The 20,991-nt window shown below is 44.7% G+C and overlaps 1 protein-coding gene across 1 annotated transcript in view; it reads right to left on the bottom strand.

Moving 5' to 3' along the window:
• The window catches only part of PAPPA (pappalysin 1), a gene marked incomplete at both ends in the record, with an annotated part of 177,212 nt that overhangs the window by 94,078 nt on the left and 62,143 nt on the right, over positions 1-20,991 (bottom strand). Inside the window, 2 exons of the mRNA XM_084299267.1 lie at positions 9,161-9,668; positions 15,040-15,161. Coding sequence (XP_084155393.1) covers positions 9,161-9,668; positions 15,040-15,161 — 630 coding nt within the window. The remainder of the gene's footprint in view (positions 1-9,160; positions 9,669-15,039; positions 15,162-20,991) is intronic.

The raw sequence follows: 20,991 nt of genomic DNA, 5'->3' as shown, positions 1-20,991 counted from the left end.
GTTCCTGTGCAATCCCCCCGAAAGGGTAAACCCAGCCGTGGGAGCAGCCACTTGCAGCGCCTGCTCCAGAGGCTTCAGCAGCCAGGGGAAGTTATTGCGTCTATTTTCAGCAAGGCTTACATTGGGCCCCGAGCGACCACAGATGTTTGCAGTTTTCTCAGCTTCCACCTCTACCAGTGCTCCTCACTGAAGCCCGGCCTCAGAGGGCACGGGCACAGAGGCTGCGTCCTCCCAAAACGCTGCTCCTTGGGACCAGGGAAGGGGCCTGTGCCTCCACGTGCGTATGTCAGAGACGTATGTGGTGCCACGCACGCCACAGAGCAGAGCCCACAGAGATGTGCGAGGAGATGAGGTGACTATTCCAAAGGAACATTTTGTCATTTCCCTCCTTAGGGGCTCTGTGTTTTGCTTTAAGCCACTTCAGATTATGAGAAATCCTACTAGCTGGTCTCCAGTGGGATCTTTAATGGTTTAATAACTGAACATTACTGAACATATTTCCACTAGCCTCTTTCTAAAATCCCATCATGAGCTAATTTCCTCTATTGTCATTACATCTGCAACTGGTCTTACATTTAAAAAAAAAATCTGTTCCACTGCGAATAAATGATTTGGTTTATTGCACCAAGCTCTCAAGGCCAGTATTTTAAGTAGTGGCTGGTAATCTGGGGTGTCCAATTCCACGCACCCTCAGTGGGGTACGATTTGCAAAGACTGAGCTTAATTTCCACTTTGCCTCTCGTATCGTAAGGAGATGTGGCAAAATGTTGGAATTGGACATCAGCGTGGAAATGCCCCACACCACTGCACATTTTAGAAGATCCTGGCCAAAAAGAGCAAGGTCAGGTTTGGGTGAAGCAACCATACCAAGAATGCTTTGGGCTGGCACCGTGCTCAATGCTTTGCACACCATGCAATGAGGCACCCAAAGGGCTTTGCTTTGTCTGTCACTGTGCTATCCAATACGGTATTAAGGACAGCACAGATATATCAGTGTTACTTCCCATTTGAGGATAGCTTCAAGTTTAACAGAAACTTGAAATTTATTTCCTAGGAAAGTATTTTAAAATAAAGCGCCCGGGAAATGATCAGGCCAATAGTTCAGGAAAAGTAGCAGGAAAAAAAAAGCTGTACTGGCTGACGCTGCTGATAAAAAGGTAGGTAACACATTGCTGCTTCTTCTGCGGTATTTGAGGCTCACTCCAAGTTTTACAAGAGAGTTATTTTTAAATTGTTGCATAACACATGTCTGTCCAATATTTCTTTCCTCAATCAAGCAAAGAAAATGCATTTGTTATTCCTGGGAGATTTCTGGTACTTCTTATCTTATTTAGAGCCCAAAATAAAGATGCACACAAGGAGGCAAACATCAGAGAGAAATTATTATCCATGAGATAATGCACACCCTAATTTACCACATATCTGAGACCTGCAATAAATTATTTCACCCCGCAGGAAAAGTCTCATTTGACCTTCATTTTTTTTTTCCCCTGCAGCTGAAAACTCTGCTACTACTTCTAGGTCGGGAGTTCAAATTCCAGCCTGGCTGGGAGCGATTAAGTATATCAATTTCTAATAGTATCTATTTGGTTAATAAGAGGACAGCAGTTAACATTCACTTTTTCAGGGACACGGGCACCTGGCTAGGTTGCAGTCTGCAGGTCTGATCTCTCTCGGGCTCTGTGCATCGTTCCAGCTCCGCTGCAGACATCAGTCCTACGCAGAGCAGTCCCCGGGGAGTCCCTGGAGGGAGCAGAGCTGTTCCCTGTCTCTCCTGAAGCAAAGTTTCACTCCCCAGACGGGGCAGCCGCTGTTTTCTGGCTATCCCCATGCTCTCGAGTCATTTCCTTGAGAGGCGACTGGGCGTCACTCCGAGCAATGGTGCATTTCGAAGTTAAACACAGCCTGAAAAATCACTCTGGCTGCCCCATTTCAAGATCGCAAAGCTGTGAAGATACAAACCGCCCTTACTACCTTATTCTTGCATCATGTGCGGCTGAGCCAGAACAGGAGCTACAGATTTTGCCAAGTGCCAGCTATAGCTACAGCGTTACATAAGAAACCGCAACAGCGAAGAATCACAAATCTATCACTACACTTGGCACCAAATGGCATCTTTGCACAGGCTTAGCAGAAAAACTGCCTACTGAATGGGCACAGACCATCAAATTGTTCTTTCTCTTCTCCAGGGCAGGGTTAAGGCAATTTGGCAGAGGGTGGTAAGGGAAAAAATTGCTGTATCTGTTCTGTGTGTGGGGTCAGGAAGCAGGTTTTATTTGTTCGCACAGATAACCTGGCACCTTTAATGAAGAAACAGAGAAAGAAGGAAAGCCATCAGAATGTGGCTTCCAGCTGTCAAGTCACATCAGCCAAATGGAGATGTACAGTCCCTGAGAGCAGCAGCACTGCTAGCCTCTAACATTTAATTGTGAGCTCTTTGAAAGAATGCACCTGGTGTATTTTTTCTGCAAAGCACCCAGTGCACTACTGGCAGCTATAAATAATAACAGCCACTACCTCGGCATTTAGCAGCACAACATATGTGAAGGAAAGAGGCAGGAATAGTGGATGGAAAAGAAGTAGGTTTCTTCTCTCTGTTTTACCGGGCTCTCGGTGGATGAGCTGGGGTACGGCTCCTGCCTGGCACGGGGAGCAGAATGGGTCATCCCTGCTGCCTCCCTGCCCTGGAAGTCAGAGACGAGGCCACACTGTTTGGGGAGAGGAAAAAACTTCCCTAGGTGAGGATGCTGGAGGTGAGGATGCTACTAGGGGAGGACTTGACTCCTACCAGCACTTCGCCTCTGTCAGCATCTTCGCCTCTGCAGGTAGACCGGCAGCCAGCTTCCTGCTGTTGGAAGGGAAGGTGTGGAGCAGGAAATCACCCACTATTTTTTTGTTTTTTCTTCTTGGGAAATTCTCAGGTTCATCAGGGAGAAGCACGGTGATCGATACCGGCTGCACGAGGCAGGAGCCAACAACGAACGCACCCAGCGCTGGCTGGGGAGCGCCGGGGAGGCGTTAAGAGGAGGATGCTCGTTGGCAATCTCCAGCACCTCTGCTGAACTCTGGGACTGCTGCGATGTTGTACACCAGCTGAAGATTAAACTTCACAACTTTGCCAAACTGACCACAAGCAGCTCCACTCCATTTGAAACTCTTCACTGACACGTGAAGGCTTACAGACAGCGAAAGCACGGCTGTTAGTCCAGCTGGAAAACTCAGGTCAGAGACAAATAACAAGGACTCTGGGTGAAAAACTAGGCAAGAACTAGAAGTGCTAGTACTGTACCTGAAACTGGATATTATAGGGGTAAGAGAGACCTGGCGGGGCACAGGGACAGAAGGCTGTTTGCTCCTTGGGAGATCCCAAAATAGCTTTGTCCATGCAGCACTGCGCATTAGTGACACAGTAGCTGCAAAGAAATGAGCAAGAAAGCATGAATAAAAGTCAATCTGTTCATGTTGAAGCTCGGTTAAGGCGTTTTTACTGGAAATGAGCAGTAGACTTTCATATGGATATAGACAGGGATCTCTTTAATACATTACTAGAGAGAAAAAAACCTGGAGAATTGTGTAATTATGGGAAAGAAACCTCCAAGATGAAGACTAGGGAACAAACACTTTTAATAATGGCAGGTCATGGGAACTGCTAGAGGTGATAGAAGGCATCAAATACTTCTGGACTCAACAAGAGATGACACTATTTTGCACTTCTAGTAGCTGAAGTTGGTTGGATTGAAAGGAACACTGAAGTGTAATGGAAATTTATCTTTCAGTTACCACCTTGAGGTTAAATATTTGCAGGAATTAAATGTTTGTTAAAAATCTAAACCCCAAAATCCACTACCTGCAGATAACAGAGCTGGCACATAGACTCAGCCAACACAGAGAAGGATGGAGTTACAATGCAGGTATAAGTGATTTGCAGAACTGGATGTCTCAAAATGGTGCATACGTTGGTATAAGGAGGGTCGAGAAATTCAGAGTAAGTTCAGAGCTCTTCATTTCATGGAAGCAGTTGGTTGTATTTATTCAATTTCAAGATAACTCTGAACCACCAGTGGGGCATATCCACAAAAAAGCATATGAGGTTCTTGCACGCATCAAGGCAAGGCACTTCCAGGATTGCTGGGTAAGTATTCACGCCATTGCAGAAGGACATCTGGAATACCATATACAGTTCTAAAGCCTGTTGGGAATCCAGATGTGTAGCATGCCAGTATCGCACAGACAACCGAGCAGCTTTTGTAGATAAATCTGGGTGTGTAAAGTGCTTTCTTAACATTTCAGTCCTATCTTAGATACTCCCCAATATTTCCTGGCATATCAAGAGAGATTTGGCATGGTAACTGTGGAGGAGGGGTGAGCAGAAGATGATGATAATATGGGCTTCAGCTTTTGGTATCAGGAGAACATCCACCCAGTGATCTGTATCTTGTTTGGGTGGAAATATGGTGTTAATTATCTTCATGACAGATGGATCTGGCAATTCATTTCAGCTGCTTTAGATCATACATTCCTTTGGCTGGTAGAGCTTCAGAAAATAGAGAAATAGATCTTCAAGATGAATGTGAAGGAAGGAATGCCATAATAAGGACAGATGTTGCCATGAAATTTTAGTGTTGCATTCAGCAGGGCCTTAGCTTTACATATCATCTTTGTGATATTCATATTTTTTTAGACCTCTGTTCAGCTGGGCTTGTCTCATGTGAACGCAGTCTTCCTATTGAGTTGGGGGGCTAAAAGGCACACCACTAATAACTGGGCACAGCGAATTCTCCCTCACCACAAATAGCCACTGCTGATTCTCCAGCCTCTCTGCCTGTTCATATTTTAAGGAATTTAGCAAACATTTTACACACATTCAGACTAAGGAGTGTTTTCCATCTCCAACAACGCATCACCTAGGGTTTCTGACAAATCACATATCATACGGCCTCTTCTGATTGGATACCAAACAAGCACAAATGCCATCAATAACGCAAATTCTGAAACAAACAATGGTTTCAGATAAAGCGTGTGAAGTGCTAGGGACTCACAAACAATACCACAGCAAGCTCTCCAAATTCCTGCAATCTTGATGACGGTAATTTCCAAGTCATTCTGCAATCACTTCAAGAAGCCCTAGTGAGATCTGTATCCCACCGTCTTAGGTGCTGAGTTAAAACACAGAAAGTGGCATTGAGTTCGCAAGCTGAGCACTGAAGTGAACTCCTGACTCCAACAAAATATTTAAAAATACTTTAGTTACTTAAACAGTAGCTGCACACAGTTGGTGACCAGTCCCCTCTATTATCAAGCAACTGAAAAGGAAGTAGGTGGACAAAAAGCTAAATCTGAGAAGAAATACATTTTCTCACACACTATATGAGAAAATACAGATTTCTCTCTCAGTTTCTTTGTCCTTTATTTTGAAGCATGAATGCAGCATCTCTAGGTGTCATTAGGTAAATAAAGCACTGATCAATGTAGGAATAACTCATAACAGGAGAGCATATTTGCTTCTCAGTGATGCTCAACTCTGCATAACCAAAACCAGCACCAGGGCTTTGTGACAGCACTCTAAGGCTACCTCAGTCAATGAAAAACTCTACGGGTGAACAGAGAAGGTTACAGAGATGACACGATCCACCACGCGTCCTCACATTTTGAGGTTTCCTATGAAGTCTGGAGCAGAAAAGTTGGAGGAATTTCCAATTCTCTGACACTGTAATCCTGACAACTTTCCAGAACTGCCCTGGGCCTCCCTCATCCTGGCCTGCCCAAGGGGAGAGCGCAGATCACTGCTGGCAACCTGGCTACCAGAGGGTGATAGGCTGTGCTCCCTGCTGCCAGACATGGTGATCCCCGGGGGCTGATGCCTCGCTGTGCCCGCGACATCCCTGGAGAGCCTCCCATCACGGGAGCTATCTTCTCACCGAGCTGTTAAAAGTCCATGGTGGCTCCAAATGAATGTGAGAGCACCTCGGTGACAGCAGAAGCCCTCCTGTAAGGCCAGAGGGAGGACAAGGCGATTACCACGCTCAATGTTCCATCTTGCATGTTATTCCAAGAGAACCACCTCAGCGAGACCCTCTATGTAAGAGCACAACCCGAGCTTTGGATTAAATTGTGAGCTGAGACTTGGAGACCTGCAGAAGAGGCTCCTTCCTTATCACGCGTGGCAGTGTGAAGACTCAGCAGTTCTGCACTGCACCTGCCCTGACCTCTTTTTTCCCCCATCGGTTTATTTCTCTTTCTGCTCTTTTCCTGGGCACTGCGTCTCATTTTGTATCACAAATACCAGTAATTCTGGCCCTCGGCTCTCAGTGGAAGCATGTGTACCTTGCCTGCTTTCTCTAGGTCCAAGGATAAGGCCCTGTTCCTTAGAAATGATTGTTAGCCTCCGCTCGAGCCAAGAGCTGAGATTAAAATTCAGCTTGAGAACAGAAGGTCTGGCATTATTTTGCATTTCTTAATAAAAGGTTTCCACTGTCGTAGTTATTTCCTCTCCTCTGCGGAGCACCCACTGCTGACTAGGCAAGGGCTATCCATTAAAGGCTGTCTCTCTCCTCACCTTAAAGAGAAGTTCCCTCTCTTTGACGGGAAAAAGGTAGGAGAAATTAATTTTTCTTTCAACATCGCCACACCTGGGGAAAGGATCTTGCTCACAGATAACAGTGCAAGCAAATATTTTCTTTGGGAGAAAAAGAGAAAGTGAAGATCAAGGTCAGAGGAGGCAAGAGTAAAGATACTGACTGCCTTCAAAATAACCTTCCATAGAACATGTGGGGGTGTCATTTTATTTCATATGGAAAACACGCAAAGGCATAAAAAGGAGGGGTAACTGGCTTGGGGCTTGCAGAGATAAAGGGGTTGCAACGTCTGGTTGCACAGATATGCCAAATTCCAGCTGTACAGAATGAGACAAACAGGCAGATGAGAAAAGGCTGAGGCACACTGTGTTTAGCCCTACATATATGTGCAGGAGCACAGCCCAGCACCCCTGTCCCTGCCTTTCCTGAAGCACCTTCCCCTCCTCCCTGCTTACAGAGCATGTGGACGGCGGCAAGCCTATGCACAAGATGCTCATGGAAAACTCATCTTGCTAAACTCATCTTGCTTTTGCCTCTTCCACAGATCCACCACCCCGTGCAGAGGTTCACGACTCTGCAGCTCTCGAGGAACGGCCGAGCAGCAGCCTGGACTCACAGCACCAGGCTACAGAGCTGCAGGAACCTCCAGCAGCGGAGAAGATGAACCAGCGCTGTGCACATATGGGTATTAGGATAAAAAAACATCACTCCGCTTTTCAAGATTTCAAACACACGCCAAAGTCCTGCATAAAAAACAGCTACAAGTGTTTAAAGAATCTGCATCTTTGACTCCTTACCCAGTGACTAAAGACTTCATTTTAGCTTTCCAAGTGTCTAGTCGGAGCTCACTGTCTGGATTTTCCCTGCAGTCCCTGGAAAGACACAGGCACCCTGAGCCAGCTAGACTAGAGTGTTTGGTTAGGTTGGCTCTGCCAGCCTCCGGGAGCAGCTGTTTCTGTCTGCTGATCACAGGTAGAGCCCAGAAAGACAAACTTAAATTTTATGTCTGATTTTTAGCTGGCTATATAACTAGGTGCGACATGCAGACAGGTACAGTAACGTTACCCTACATGATTTATTCAATGCCACGCAGGAAAACTGCCATTTATCCCTGGCTACTGATTTAATCGTTAGAGCACCTTTTCCCTTCAGATGGCTAAAAACTAGAAGTCACCCACAAAATCATAATAAAAGACATGGGAATAGAGCTCAGAATACAAGTTGTGTTTTGGGCTTTTTTTTTTCATGTTTTATTATGAACTCAAAACTGGACCTGTTTCTGTGGGAACTTGTGCTAAGGTATGCAAATATTTCAAACCAAACCAGTCCCATTTTCCAATGTGAGTGGGCCAGGTTTCAGGCAAAGATGCTTTCACAGCAAAACCCTGGGAAAATTTACCATTTTCCACGTTTCCAATATACCACTATTCATCTCATTTTAAGTGCCAGCATTGTTGGAACAAGGCTACAACCCAAGAAAGCTCTTAAGCACATGCTTAACTTTCAGCACATGAGTAACCTCAGCAAGGTTAGGGGTTTTACTTTTATATTCACTATTGTGAGCTACCTTGAATTTTGAAACCCATAGGGACAATTTGCATCTTCTGAGCTGTGTAATTGCACCATGAAAGGGATGGCAGCTCATGATTACTGAATTGTTAATTAATCATTTTTATTATATTTAAATATGCTTCAGAAGACCATAATGATGTATGCTTCCTTGATATTAGCTGTACTAATTAGATCATCTTTTCTAAATTAGAGTGCAGTTTTCTTAGCAGGTTTCCTTTTATCTGGTGTTCATTTTCAGAAGAGTTTCATGTTGTTCCCACAGATGAGTGAATCACTTCCAGGGAATCATGTTATGCAGAAGATGTTTTTCTTACTTCTGTAGAATGCCTATGGGTAGATCACGGATCTCCGCAAAATCATTAAATATTTTGAAAACAGGCTTTCCTCAACAATCATACATTCCTTGACTAGTTGAGCATAACTGCATCTGGGATGAAATTCAGTCCCTACAACAAACTAGCATATTTGACATGTTTACTGTGCAACACAGTCTGTGTTAGTGACACATGAAAGCAGAAAATGAAAGTAGCTGAAATCCGTTTATACACCTGAACATGCAATTGTATTTTTTGTATTCTCTTGTAAGGAGCGAATTAGAAGTCTCAATGCTCCAGCACAGCAATTCTGTCTCTGTCTCCACTGAAATATTACATTGAGAAGATTTCTAAGGAAATTATGTCCATGTTACTCCTGACATTACCTTAAATATTCAACTTATCAAAGCTCAGGTAGTTTGTGATATCCTTTCTGGTTAAGGAAAGACCAAATTTTACATTTCTGCACAACCAGCCAAGAAATTCCTTTAAAACTACCTATGAAAAACCAGACTATTTCACCAGAATGTTATGTTCCTACCTTACAGAAAGAAACTATGAGAATATCCTCTCTTGGTGATATTTGATATGTCTACCTAGTTTAAAATCTTAATATTCAATAGCAATACCAGACATCAACAGGCTGAGGAGAAGAAGCTATTATCTTTCTCTGAACAAGTGTCTGAAAGCAGTACTTACGTGTCGACAAATCTTCTGCTGAGGTTTGAGATGACAACTGGAGATCCGGACTGGAAAGGAGGATCCCGAACGACTTTGTACTGGATGGGTTTGCAGTCCGTGCACAGCGTGCTCTGGGGAACAGAGCTCAGCATGGCAGCATCGATTTCCAGATGCTCATCCAGCGTGTAGATCTGGATCCCGTATACCTCCTCGCCCACTTGCCTCACATCCAGCTTTATGGTCAATGGGATGTCGCAGAAGACATTCTGCGGCCCAAGAGAAATGTTCTTCCCGCTGACAGTGAGCAACTTGATGTCATTCACCGCTCCGCTGGAGTCCCAGTCTGGGGAAACAAAGGTCACCCAGACCGTGAGGGACTCTGGAGTCAGGGGATAACGAAATTCCAGCTGCAGGTAGCAGCCCTGCGGCTCAGGACAGGCGGGGGGCACAGTGTGTTGGTTGACTGCCGAGTTGGGACTCCACGTTCGGACACTGGATTTACAAGGCTGCTCAACGTCAGGGTGCCCTGGAAAGAAAGAAGGAAACACAGAATGTGCATAACAGGACTGAGGGAACACGGCTTATCATTGGCATTAGATTAATCTTGAAAGAAACTGGTGGTGTGAGAGCACATCTGTCCAGGGAGCTCATTATTTACTTGAGCAGAACAGTCACGGCCAGCATCTTGTGGCTGGGGCAGAGAGACACAAAGACATTTGGAGTGCCCAGCAGAACCGACTCCAAAGGACACAAACTGTGCCAGTGTGTCTGGTCCACTTGGTACCTTACCTTTATTTCACCTCGGTGCTCCTACATACCCCCTTGTCTGTTACTCTAAAGTTTCACCTTTTTCTTGTCTTTAGCAAAGACAAAGAAAAGAGATTTTACTGATTCCAAGAAGTTGTCGCGTTGTGTGGTTGAGAGGCAAAATATTCAGTTCACTCCTATGCCCTTTACAGGCTAATCCTGCACATTGTGTAAGACCCCCTTTTTTTTTGGAGGCACAGGTTTGAGCTGGCTCTTTGCACTCGTCATGATGAAACAAAAAGCACTTGTACTTTTACATTTCTCACCGTTGGCTATGTTCAACTACACGGGAGGTATTACTAAAAACTAATGAAAGCCACAATGCTTGCTGGGATCCCAAATACTATGGTAACATTACAATTTGGCACGGAGTCATGGACTGCAAGATCCAGAGAGGTCAGATGGGTGGAACAGTTGGTAACAGAATCCAGTGAGAGCTATAAATTCCCTCTTCCTTCCCAAATAATCACACAAAAAGGGAGCAAGCAGGACAGAGAGAAGACAAAGTATGGGAAAGAAGAAAGGGAAGGGAAAAAAAAAAAAAAAAAAAAGATAAAGAAAGGTAACAAGAGGAGAGAAATGCAGAAGGCAGAGAAAGAGAGCAAGAGAGAGAGCACAGCTGTTGGCAACTGAGGAAGAAAGCAAGATAAAGCACTGGGCAAACACGACCAAACAGGACATCACTACTAATTTAAAGAGAAAAGGGCAATGTGTGAAGGTTATTCCTATTGTCTGTGATCCAATGAAGTGATAGAAATGTGCCTTTTCTGTCAAGGATACACAGCCCAGGGAATTCTCCTGTCCATACAAAATGAACCCAGGTGCAGAACGATTTCCTTGTGTCTCAGCCATCTCCTCAGAGAACCAACACAACTGTCCCACGGATGCACAGCTTTTATCGCTTCTCCCTCACCCGCACATACCCACAGCCCTCCTCTCCTCCTCACACACCACAGAGCTGTGGCGATGCCGCTCAGCCGAGCATCTGGACAGTCCGAAGCAGTGATACGCTCCGCAGGATGCCAGAACTCCATTTAACACCCTCGATTTTATTCCCCCTGGCAAGCTCGCGAATACTCAGTGCGTAATCACTCAGAGCAGCGACAACCCCACTCAGCTCACATCATCTCACAATGCTTGCTGCCATCCACGTGTGCTTGGCTGGGCCCGCCGATGACTTTCGCACAGATTCACAGCGAGCTTCTGACTGCAGCCCTCAGAAGGTGGGTTTTAACCCCACCATCTTGTAGCACTTTGGAAAAAATTGTGAGTGCTATTGTTGGCACCTTGCCGATAGGAAAATGGAGTCGATTAATAGCTCACGGCCTGGCAGGTTTTTAGATGTGGCCCCCCATTGGGCTCCTGCAAATTCACCTCTGCCAGTCCAAAATCTCTGCAAGGCTTAAACAGTGAATAAACCTCCATGTTTTAGTAGACCAGGGAGTGATCCTCTGAGTTCAGGTGAGCTGAACTCAACCACTGGTGCAGGGAACTGAGTGAGCACTCGTGCCTGCTGAGCAAGAACTGCTCTACCTGGCAAGAGTGGGAGCTTGACCATATTCTTGCACAGACTGAAAGCCTGAATGAAATACTGTGGTTGAGATGAAGTCCTCTTCTTATATATTAGACACCTAGAGCTGAGTAAGAAATGCTTGTTTAATTGCAGGACAAGCTCAAAACATTATTCCATGTAACTAGATTTCCCTACATGGCTGCATACTATGAAAATCATAAATATTTTTATTTAAAAGGAAATGATGGAGTGGTTCTTGTGCCCCTGTATACTTAAGTTCTGAAAACCCTTTAGCTTATGAGATTGTCAGCAAGATCAGTCATAAAAGAGCATTTCACACAGTCTCACATCTTGCCAAACACAAGCAAAATGCAAATGTGAGGTTTATGAGAATAAGCCAAATCCCATCTCCACTCAGACAGCAGGGATGGCAGGTGGGGAAGGAGGTTTCACCCGAAACATCAGCCACATCCACAGCCTGGTGTGTCAGCACAAGCCTTCACCCATGCCCCTGTGTTGCCCCTGCCACGGGGACAGAGACGTGAGATGCTTGTGTGGGGAGGTCAGCTGGGATCTGCAGCCTCTTGGCTGACTGTTGCTGTCACAACTACAACTCGCCTGCCTCATTCCCTATTTGATCAAGATGAAGGGACCTCCAGACTCATCCTATTTTTAATCAATAGCGAGGCAGGCAGCGGGAATTCACTGAGAAATGCAGCTACTGCACAGTAAGCAAGGGTATTTGCTTGGGTTTGAGTCAAAATCACAAACCCCTTTGCCTGATTTGTAGAGGTGCTCTAAGGTTGGTCTGTCTGTCTAGCTGGTGATGCTGCTGAGAATCCAAACAGCTTAGAGCTTTCTTGCTCTGAAGAAAAGGTAAAGAGTAAATCAGAACTGCCTGATCTCCTGTGCTTTCCCACAGTTGCTGCTGAGGAGTACGCAGCCTCTTAAGCAAGTGGCACAACTGGCTGGGAAAGAAGCACAAAATATCTCAGCCCGGTGGGCTGCACCCCACCGCACTCTGGCACCAGCAGGGCACTAGGAAGGACACGTCCCCGGGGGAAGAGTTTTGTAGTGGCCATAGCACACGGGCTGTACAGAGCTGGGTAGCTGTGCAGAGTAACAATGCTGTGAGACCTCAGGGACATGAAATGAGACCGACCAGGTTCAGAGACGCTGCAGGGACACGTGAGAAATGTGGTTTTCTGGTAAGAGGCTGGATGAGTACTACAAACCATTTTCCATGAGTGTTGTCTCAGGTTTTCAAATGAGTTCATTTCGGCCATGCTTATGCCTCTTTTATATTCACTTTCCATGAACGTACAAGCAGTGGAGATTTACATACATGAACACTTGCAGAAAGTGAATTTAAAGCTTGCATGCTTGAGCACTCACAGATAGACAATTAAAGAAGCCAGACAATGACTTAACTGTGCTATTTGTAACTCAGACCAAGTGCAAACAGGCAGAGATCTTGAATGTCAGGGAGTGTGGTAGTGATGACAGAAAATTACAGAGCAACAAATACCATACACTTTGTGTGTTTTCTACCCTAACGTGGAGACAACTTGTTAATGCAATAAGAGGACAGGATTCCCAAATTTTCTTTCCAGAGCAATGGCACTACAGCAATTGAATGAGACAGATAAGGATCAGACTTCACCCTTCACAGTTAAGAATATGCAGGAACACACTGTAAGAAGAGGAAATTAAATGCAAAATGCAGCTGAGTAATAAATCTTAGAGTAGCTTAGTTTCTCTAGGAATGACGCCGCTGGCAAGACGTGCGAGATCTAGAAGTTTTCAAATCAGAGCTCGTTGGAGAAATTTTGACGGAACTGAGTATCTCAATGGAATACGCAGTTCTTTCAAAATCAAAACACTTTGCAAAATTCGGTTTATTTGGCCAAAATTTTATTCTGGAAGAGAAAATGGGAAGAAAGTTCTAACAATATTAGAACATTGTGTTTTGACATTTTTGGAAGAAATCGTTTTGCTTTTGCACTTTTAAACACTTTTCATTTTGGTATTAAAAGTTGCTTTTGCCCTAGATTATATACTAAGAGGAGATTTTTTCAAATGTCATAATTGAACTGAAGTTCATGAAGGAGGAATTATATAAGCTAAACAAAACATTCTGGCCAGCCTCAAACACTTTTTGTTTTTAATTTTCCTTCACAAAGAATTTCAAAAGTTTCAGGTTTTGTTCCAAACAAAATCAGGTTTCAAAGCCTTGTAATCGTTGGCGAGGTGGAAATTCAGTCTTTCTACCCTGCACTACAACTGCAAGCGATCCAAACTTCGCTAATCCTGTTTACTTGGTAATCCGGTCACACTCGGAGCTAGAGCGCTGCTTCCCAGGATGGAGCTCTTCCACAACATCCACTCAAGGGACAGGTGCACTCTGTGCTGTGCCCGGCAGCCTGGCCCTTGGATGTCCAAACCGGGGTGAGCTGGGGTGAACCACGGCCCCTGAGGAGCCCCTGACCTCAGATCTGGGCATGCAGGGGAGGCAGCACTTCGTCCACACATCCCGTCCCTTCACACAGCAGGGACACAACCTGTTGTACATGCTGCTGTGAGGACCAGGGAGGGATCCCGCGTGCCAACATTAAATTTGCCACCACACTAGCTTACAGATTATCTTCTTTATAGATTAACTCCCGCGCACTCTAGCTGCAGGACAGAGAAGCCCTTAATACAAGAAAAAAAGGTGTATAATGAGTTTGCAAAGTCCAGGCATTGACGTTTGAGTTCAATGAGCCCGGCTGTGTGTTTTCAGTGAAGTCTGGGCCTGGCGTGTGCAGCATCTAAAGGAATAGCTCATGATGGACAGACTGAAATAATGTTCTGCTCTTCCCAAACTATAACTTGTGGTTACTGACCTCTGATTCATATAATCTTAAATATACTCTACTACACCCAACTCTGTACATTATGGAAGGTATGTAGGGAGCAGAGTTAATGATGGAGATCTAATGGCATTGTACGACGGTCTCTGCAGACCATTTTCCTTCCAAGTTGCTCTGGAGAGGAGCTGTAAGCTGTGACTTACACAGCACCCTGAACTAGACTGAGCTTGATGCAGTCACCAGCATTCCTGCAGGTGTCCTTGCCCAAAGGGCAGTCTCTGCTCCTTCCAGCACGTCTGCTGGTGCAGCTTGTTACATCGCAGTACAAGCAAAGGCAGCAGAAATTGGGTCCAAATAAATAACATGCAATTCTTCACTTTTGGAATTGGAGTAGAAGGAGTAAACAGCTCCCCTGAGGAATTCATCTGGCAGATGTGAATGGTCAGTGTTTCTTGGCACTCCGCTGCTTTCTGAAATTCAGGTTCAGCTCCCGGAATTCATTTAACTCATGGGCAGGGGCAGAACACGGGGGCCAAACACAGGTATTTCAGCCAGGGGCATTACTTCAGGGACGCAGTGTATTTATTTGTCCTCTAGTTCTGTTCTTGCTACATGCAGGTACAGCCAGCCACCCTCTCCCAGAGGTTCCCACCCGCTCCGTGGCGCTCTTTTTTCTCTGGCCCAGCCTCTCCGCTGCCATGACTTTGTCCCTGCCCGTGACTTACCTTCTGCTTCCCGTGGGCTCCAGTGCCCCGAGGGATCACAGGGCATCGGGGAGGAGGCGCTGAAGGCATACTGCACCAGGACTCTTCCTTCCACACACAGATCACATGCTGATCCCACTTCTCTAGGAGGCCAGGAAAACAGGAAAACACACCACCTTAGTAACAGCCGACTGAGCTGCTTATTCAACTATAGTAAAAACAGTAAGACTTAGAATTCAGTTCCACTTAACCCTCTTTACTTACAGCACTGACAAGAGTGTTTTCTGACCCTGATCTTCTATAGATTTGGGCTAACGGCTTGTGAAGACAGCATCTGTGTGAGTCCACCAACAAATACAAATACAATGACAGCATCCTGTGAAACCACACTCAGATGTGTCTTGTTCTTTTTTCCCTACCTACACCTGGATCAAGCCCTAACAAAGGAAATATGTGTTGTTCAGCGAGCAGAGCAGAGAAACAGGTCTCGGGAGTTTTCAGATTTATTCCTGCTCACACCATGGATTTATTGCATCAACCTGTGGCATCTGCAGGACTGTGAGGGCCTTGGGCTTACCAGTGATTAGAGGACACAGCAAAGTCCCAGACTCTGCAAGCACCAGACAGAGCTGCTCTGTGAAGCACGACTTTGCTAAATGTGCGAGGACCTGTTTTTGGAGGTGTCTCACCGCCCCGATCACTAGAAGTCTGGAAAGGGGTGGGTTATGATCATACAGACAAGAACATTCCCTTAATCCTTTCCACAGGGGAAACTGGATTCAGTACCTGGCAGCCTTGGTACCAGCAGATGGCTCTTTTTGAGCTGAAACATCTTATGGCCCCATGCCATCAGATGGCATGACGTGGCATTGGGAAAGGCACTTCACTGCCCAACAGCAGCATTACTTCAACTAGACAACAGGTCTGATACCAGATGCTGTCAGTAAAGCTCTATCAGCAGAAGCTGATGACCAGGAAAGCCCAGTTAAACACTGATTTACAAATATTTTTGCTAATACATTCAGAAGGTGAGGGTTTAAGCTGATGTAGACTAGTGTAACTCTAATACCTTCCCTAACATTAAAGTGATTTATATCAGTTGAGGACGTGGCTCACGCAGTTCATCCCTAACATTCTTTGGAGTCTCACAGTTTGGCACCAGTATGACCCAGAACATGTATTTTGATCCCAGAAACTTGTTTATTATTCTTAATTCACTGTTCTGCTTTAACGAATGATGCCCACCCAAAACAAACAAAAGAAGTAGTGATCTTAAGAGAACAAATGCATCTAGGAAAGAACAGAAGTTTTAGGCAAACAATTTGTGCACAACACAGTGCACTCTATAAACACCCCAAATAAGGATGGAGCCAGCAATTATTATAATCAGACACACAAATTTCAATCATCTCCCATTGTGATTTATTTCAGCACAGCTTTGCAAAGGGCACTCTGATCCTCAGGCAGAAGAGGACAGCAAAGTTACCCCCCCAGCCCTCCCAGGCTGTGCATCCTTGTTTCCCTTTGGTGCTACAGACGACACATGCTCAGCTGCTCTATGGCTTAGCATCTCCTATTTGTTGACAGGGATCTATTTGAAAGTCAACGTTCAGTTGGCTTAATTAGGCGGAAGCAGGGATTGTCGACAGGGGGGACTTGGAATGAAATCAGTGGTAAAACTCGTATCCATTTCAGTATGGCCCGCCGCCACCCCTGCAAAGAGACAGTAAATGATTGAACCAGCAGACGTCGCAGAGAGGGATGCACCTGCTGAAAACATCTGACGGGATGAAGTGTGGCAATGGGGTAGAACAGAGGAAAGGGAAGCAAAGATCTTCCTTGTATGATCTGTACCAGTCATAATGAACAAACCTGGGCATGCCGTGAGTAACTTCTCTGCTCTCTGTCTCACTTCACCCACCTGTATTATTGGTATGATGCCACCTCCCTATTTCACCTCTTAACCATCCATTTAGCAGTGGTTTAAGTGTTTAATTCAGCATGCCTAAATAGTATATCCAAAAAAAAGAAAATCAAGAATCTGGAAAAAATGGGACCAAGAAATCAAAATGTAGGATTATTATCGTGCAGTTGTTTTTCAGACACATCCACCAACAGTAAGGATAGAAATCCCTGCAATAATAATATTTCAGTTTCTCTACAAAGAGACTCCTGCATTAGTGCTTGGTCCTGGATGAGGACAGGGCTTTGAAAGCCAAGTTTCCACAATTAGGACTGCTTTTTACTCAAATTAGCAGCTATACAATTTCATCACAGGCTGCCATGGTGGAAAAAACTGTAGGCTTATGGACAAACATTTCCTTTTACCAGCAAGGACTTGGAGGTAAGAGAAATCACAAGGAGCATCATGTGGGAAAGGCTATGAGCAAACTTTCTCTTTTTACTTTTCCAGTTTGGGAGCCAAACTCAACCCTGATGTAACTCCACTGGCTGAAAGGAGTTACACAGGGGATGACTCCTGGGTTAAAGATTTTGGTCTGCAGACTCTTGCACACAAATCCTGCAAACAGCCATGGATGTCAAAACTAATTATGGAATTGTATTTACAGGCTTATGAAAAGCTAAGCCAGATCCTTACACCTTATGTAGCCACTGACAGCAAGACAAAATGAGCATAAAATGGTTCAGAACGCTGTTAATTAGGAATGATAGCATATCTGACACCTTATACACCGGTACACATGATTTCCCAAATTGCAGGGTAATGGAAAATCTAGACTTTGCTGTTTTCTGATAAACCAAGTACTGGGGAAATTCCAGCTTCTGAAGTTCAGAGCACAGGAGGAATTAATTCCTACAGCATGATATTCCAGGGAGGTGGATTCAAAACACAAAGATTACTAGTGAAAAACAAGCAATTCTCATCAGGACTGGCATCAGTTTAGTGGGCAACCCCAAACCAGTAAAAATCTGTCATTCCTTTCAGTAACCAATGCCTGTTTTTGGACTAAATTATACCTGCTTGCTTGGAATTCAGTATCAGTGCCCTCCCCCCCCTCAAGGCACTGAAACTTTCCAGCAAGATTTAAGCAAGCAATTATCAAGCCCAGCCATCTAGATCTGGGAAACATACTGGCCAAAATATTTGCTTGCTAAGAATGAGATAGCATCAGATTCATGGAAATTAATACAGTCACCTCAATGAAAACTTGGAAGAGCAGATGCATTCAAAGTTTTCTGTCCAAGCAGAATCTGCTGCAGAGCCCTATTACAATAACTGTTTACATCCCGCCTACGCATATCAAACAGGAGGCGCATGAATGGATGCTTAGCGACAGCAGATGAACGCATCTAATACATGCAGTCAGGAAATGAATAGAGTTTTCTTCTTCTCACTTGTTTTCACTTGTTTTGTTGGCTCTATTATTATTTCATTATCACATATTATTATATGCGCATGTGACATTTTCATGCTTTTTTTTTTTTTTTTTGGTGTGTGGTTGTATGGGGAATGGCAACTATTCCAATCCCATAGGTAGCAACAATAAGAATAAATGCTTGGGTTTGATGTATTTTATTACTAAAGATGTGTAGAAGTTCAACCAGCTGCTGGAATTTAGGGTCAAACACATGCTGGCAAATTTATATGCAGGTAAAAGACTCTCTGGAGCAATACAGCACCCATCAGCTGTATACATGAACTAGGTAAGGAGAGTCTGCCAGGGAGATTTTACTTCTGTGCACAGCCAAGGCATGAGGATACAGGATGGGCACCCCTAGACCCACAAGAACTGTGACTTAGCAGTATTCTCTGTCCCCAAAGCCACATAATCACAGAATCATAGAAACACCTAGGTTGGAAAAGACCTTCAAGATCGCCACATCCAACCACAATATTCAGGGACATCATGCAATTTCTAGAACTGAGGCCTTAAGAGAAAAGCACCAAATATTGTGGCAGTGTGACACTTGCATCTAAGTAGGGAAGAGGCATGGGGTCCTTTACCCCCTTGCTTCATCCCCCTGCAGCCACAGAGCTGTCGGGACCTCACCCACACGTACAGCCAGCCCAGGGTTACATTTTTAAGCACAAGGCTAAGTTTTTCCTTCCTGACTTTCATTAAGCAGAGGTCACTGCCTATGCACAGCTCCAGAGAACAAAAGGGACTTCAATTGCACGGAGTGCACCTCCAGTAGCCTTGTAGTTTGGATCGGGAGAGGGCTTTTGAAGTGAAACTCTTCATCTTCCCCACCTGCAGCGCTCGGAGCAGTCCCACAGCTCGGAAGCTGGACCCTGTTCTGCCGGGAGCCGCAGTGGAAGACGTGTCCCTGGACCACACCTGACGTGCTCCAACCCATGGCATCCCAGCCACAGGACCAGGCTCAAGCTAGGCTGAGGCAAACACCCCTGAAGCCCCTACTGGGTTGACGTCAGGTCTTCATTAACGACTGTTTTGCGCTAGAGATCTACTTATATTGGGCCACAATGCTTGCTAATGTAGCCAGAGCCATTCAGCCTTTTAAGGCCCTTTTACGCTGTCAAAACAGCATGGAAGGGGCCTCCGAGCATTAGAAACCAGGCCCAAGGCACTCAGCAGTTGAGTATCAGTCTTCTGTTTTATACATGAATAGTCCCATTGAAGTGAATGAGTTTATTCATTCAAGTGAGGCAAGTAAAATTTGGGCCATGGTGTGCACTTTGTGTAAAAATATCTGCGAAGATTTACAGTATTCCCACACACAGATAAGATTATACTTGGCCAATTTTACCTCCTACTTGTCTTGCACAGTGACCCAATTTTGCAAATTGATACAGGCACGTATCTATCCCCGCACTGCCGGACACGCGGGTACTGGGAGTTCAGCACATGGGCTGCGTTAGTCACTACAACACTCCCATCACACGTGTTTTGATTAATACATCAGAAGTTTGGGCTTGTTTTAGACAGGGCAATTTATAGATTTCAGTGACGTTTTACAGTGGTCACAGCAACATTTCTCTATCTGTTAGTACTCAGAATCCCATTTTAACAAGGAATTGGATGCAAAGTATTTGGAACTGTCTCTTTAAATCTGTTCAGTAAAACAGCATACGGATTTGAAAACCCAAAGGATATTTTTTCTAGAAAATCACTACTTAACATATAACTCTGTTATGAAATTTTAGATTTAGCAGGCTATCCACTGTATGTCATTTAAGAAGCAACTAACTCGGGGTTATTAAGAACATATTGATTGAGTTATAAGAAATATGTAATAAAGACATATTTGGTTACATAACAATTAACTCTGCATCAGTGTGCTTTAAGAGGCAGATGGTATTTATTTAACGCACAGTCAGTATCTTCTGAAATCTAAATTAAATTGGAGAAACTTAATTTACCTAAAAATGATTATGGGCCAAAAAATTCTGAATTAATTTTCAGAACTTCACATAAGTCCTTTTCACCACATAGGGAATAAAAGGATTCAGATGCAAAACTGCAATTAAACCAAATACTGTTCAGAGCACAAGCCCCGTCTTTATCAACTCCTAATATAATTTGATTCCCCCACCCCCCATATTCGTCTGCCATAAAAGTGGAAAATCTCCTCTGAGCAGAAAATGACAGCTATCTGCCTACTCCCATAAAGTGCAGGCTGGACACCGAAATGGCCACGTTGTCCTATCAGGGCTGGAAGGAGTTTCACCCATGCTTAAGGTAGTGGCTTTCCAGGTGCTCTCTCCGAACAAAGCAGCAGTGCTGAGACAGCTGTTTGGGTGCTAATATGCTTGTAAATTTGGCCTCCTGCAGCATGCACTGCTACAGTCCTGAAGGACACTCAAAGTTTGTTCTCTGTAAAATAACAGAGCAAGATGTGGAGAGGAAAGGCAAACACCCAAGGTGAGTTAATGGCAATGCAAGATAGTTGATTATTTAGGAAGGGCTGTTCCTACAGCACATCCAGCTCTGTGCTGGACACCCTTGTGTTTTGAAGACTGCCCAGTTGCTCAGGTTATGCCTGAGGCAG

Source organism: Netta rufina (assembly GCF_964035555.1).
Source record: "Netta rufina genome assembly, chromosome: 20".
Lineage (NCBI taxonomy): Eukaryota > Metazoa > Chordata > Aves > Anseriformes > Anatidae > Netta > Netta rufina.
Note: the sequence above shows the minus strand (reverse complement) of the source record. Positions and strands in the feature narration are given on the sequence as shown.